Source organism: Chrysochloris asiatica, unplaced genomic scaffold (assembly GCF_000296735.1).
Source record: "Chrysochloris asiatica unplaced genomic scaffold, ChrAsi1.0 scaffold00429, whole genome shotgun sequence".
In the NCBI taxonomy this organism is placed as follows: Eukaryota; Metazoa; Chordata; class Mammalia; order Afrosoricida; family Chrysochloridae; genus Chrysochloris; species Chrysochloris asiatica.
Genome location: NW_006408947.1, coordinates 976248 through 979703, shown reverse-complemented (window position 1 = coordinate 979703; position 3456 = coordinate 976248). Strand labels below are relative to the sequence as shown.

Sequence of the window (3456 nt, the reverse complement as noted above, 5' to 3'; positions counted from 1 at the left end):
AAAAAAAAAAAAAAGAATGAAATTAGGAAGAATAAGATAGATAGGGGAACACTTAGGCAGGTTTGCATGGGCTAAATGGGACAGAGGTAAATAGTGATGTATGCTCAACCTTGGAACAACAGGGCTCTGTGATGCAAGGATCAAGGCATAGTTTGAATGGGTAAAGGAGGGGAAATGATGTTAAGATGCTTGATTGTCTTATGAATATTGGTTTCCCTTGCCATTTACCTCCATGAGCTAGCCTAGTGGTCCTGGAGTGGTCCCAGAGCAGACAAGCTGGATCATTGTGGCTCTAAGGCTCTGCTGGTTCCATCTTCCCTAATTTCATTGTTAAAGTTTTGTTCTACTCTGGACTCATCCATATCTGGACTGAGCTCCAGGTAGTGTTGCCACCTATGTATGTCAATCTCTAGTTGTTGTCTGCTCTTGTTGGTTCTCAGTCCAAAGAACTTACTTTAGTATGTTTTGGAGCACTAGCTCCAAAATTAAGTCTCTTAATTTCTGTTTATCCTGAAATTTTTTAATTTTGTCATCATATTTGTTGGACAGCTTGCAGTGTATATGATTCTTGGTTGATAGTTTTTTTCTTTCAGAGTTTTGTACATGTCTTTCCATTGTCTTCTTTCCTGCATGGTTTCTCCTGGGAAACAAAGATTAATCTTATTGACTTTCCTTTGTAGGTAACACTTCTTTTTTCCTAGGTGCTTTTAGGATTTGCTTCTTGTCTTTAATTTTGAAGAGTCTGGATTATGATATGTCTTGGTGATTTTCTTTTGGGGTCTATCCTGTGTGGAACTTGCTCAGATTCTTGAGTGCTTATGTTCTCATCCTTCAAGATGTTACGGAAATTTTCTATTAGCAGCTTTTCGACTATCTCTTCTGTGGTTTTCTTTGTCTCTTCTTGCTCTGGGATATCAATCAGTCTCAGGTTATTTCTCTCCATGTTATCCCACATGAATCTTATGCTCTCTTCAGATTTTTTCACTCTTTTTCCTGGTTGCTCTTCTATCTTAGCAGTATTGAGAAATTTGTCTTTAAGCCTGCTGATTCTGGCTTCCATCCCTTCAATTCTATTCCTTGCTCAATCAGTGTGCATGGTCCTTTGAATATGTTTTACCTGGTTTTCCATGCTTTCCCTGATGGGGCTGCACAGCTTTTCTGCGTAGCCTACCTTGTATGTTGATCTTGTACCCTGCCACTTTGTTGAATCTTTCAATTAATTCCAATAATTTTCTTGCTGCATCTTTGGGATTTTCTATTTGTATAATCATTTCATCTGCAAATAGTTTTATTTATTATCTGCCAATTTGGATGTATTTTATATCCCTTTCTTGCCTAATTGCTCTGGAATGCAAGCAATGGTTATTCTAGAATGCATAATTTTGCTTATGAGGAACCTGTACATAGACTAAGAGGTGGTTTGTTCAAACAGAAGAAGGCAATACTGATTGTTTTCAAATCAGGAAAGGTGTGAATCAGGGTTGTATCCTTTCACCATACTTATATAATCTCTATGTTAAGCAAATAATCTGAGAAGCTTGAGTACATGAAGAAGAACATGGCATCAACACTGGAGGAAAACTCATGAAAAACCTGTGATGTTCTGATGACACAACCTTGTTTGTTGGAAGTGAAGCAGACTTTCCAATGAAGATAAAAAAAAATCACTGCTTTCAATATTTGTTGCCCCTCAACGTCAAGAAAGCAAAAATCCTCACAACTGGACCAATAAATAACATAGTGATAAACTGAGAAAAGACTGAAGTTGTCAAAGACTTCATTTTGCCTGGATCTACAATCAACACTCTTGGAAGTAGTCCTCAAGAAATCAAATGGTGGACATTGGATACTCAAATGGGGAGGGGGGGACTACAAAGGCAAGAAGTGATTGGCTTACAAGCTTTCAAGGGGGAACCTAGTGCTAGGGAGCATGGAGGAAGACAGAATCTCCAGTGGGTACTATTCAATCTGTCTGGGCGGAGCTGATGAAAGGAAATACAGATGGGTAACTCGTGATACTGTAGTGAATAATGCTTATCAGGACGGATTATGAGGGTTGGGAATGCAAAGGTAGACGTTTTGGAACACGGAAGGGAGTGATTAATTCTCCAGGATAGGAGCAGAGGTATCTGGGACCATCAAGGGAGAAGAGCTGAGAGCGGGACCCTACCCAGAGAAACAGAGATGCCTGAGATGGAGACAGAGACGATGACATGGAGTGATGAAGCGGCTGGGGACTTTGGATTCAGAGAGGGAAAGGGACTGTGGGCCGAAGACTGGGGGGGGGGGTGGGGTGTAAAGGGTGGGTTTCTAGGATATACCCTTTGGGTGGCTGATGATGCATGGAGGGGATTGGAACCATGGCAATGAGATGATATACAATGGAATGAATGTAAAACTAAAGTTCTCTCATGTAAACTACCATATAATTTACAATAAAACATAAAAAAAAAAGGAAATCAAATGGTGCATTGTTTTAGGCGAATCTGCAGCAAAAGACTTCTTTAAAGTGTTCAAGAGCAAAGATGTCAGTTTGAAGACTAAGGTGTACAAGACCCAAGCCATGGTGTTGTCAACTGCCTCATAAACAAGCGAAAGTTGGACAAATAAGGAAGACCACAGAAGAATAATAGATGCATTTGAATTGTGGAATTGGTGAAGAATACTGAAAGTAACATGAACTGTCAGAAGAACAAACAAATCTGTCTTGAAAGTAGTACAGTCAGAATGCTCCTTGGAAGAGAGAATGGTAAGACTTTGCCTCTCATACTTTGGATATATTGTCAGGAGGGATCAGTCCCAGGAGAAAGACACCATACTTGGTAAAGTGGAGGGTCAATAAAAAAATAGAGGAAGACCCTCAACAAGAAATATTGACAATGTGGCAGCAACAATAGACTTAAACATAACTACAATTGTGAGGATGGTACAAGACCTGGCAGTGTTTTGTTCTGTTGTTGGCACCTAACAGCAACAACAAAAACAGGACTTCCAATAAAATGTTGAATAGGAGTGGTGATTCAATGCATCCTCGTCTGGTTTTCATTCACATGGAGAATGCTTTTAGTCTCTTAATTAACAGTAATGTTGGCCTCTAATTTTGTATGTTGTTGTAGGTGCTGTTGAGTCCATTTAGTATACATGGTTTTAATTTTGAGGAATTTCCCTTCTGTTCCTATTTTGTTGAGCGCTTTTACCAGCAATGGGTGTTGGGTTTTGTCAAATGCCTTTTCAGTAGCAAATAATATGATCACATATCCTTTGCTTTATTTATGTAGTGTATTACATTCATTGTTATTCTGATATTGAGCTTATCCTTGCATACCTAGTATAAAGCCCACTTGTTCATGATATATTATGGTTTTTGAAATGTAATTGGATTCTATCGGCTAAGATTTTCTTGACAATTTTGCATCTATAGTCACGAGAAATGGTGGTGGTGGTGGTGGTTTGCCG

General features: G+C 39.1%; 1 protein-coding gene across 1 annotated transcript in view; it reads right to left on the bottom strand.

The window, feature by feature from the left end:
* The window catches only part of LOC102840571 (protein slowmo homolog 1-like), a 23817-nt gene extending 22874 nt beyond the window's left edge, over window positions 1–943 (bottom strand). The window contains exon 1 of the mRNA XM_006876929.1: window positions 801–943. Coding sequence (XP_006876991.1) covers window positions 801–943 — 143 coding nt within the window. The remainder of the gene's footprint in view (window positions 1–800) is intronic.
* Between the last annotated feature and the right edge of the window lie 2513 nt (window positions 944–3456).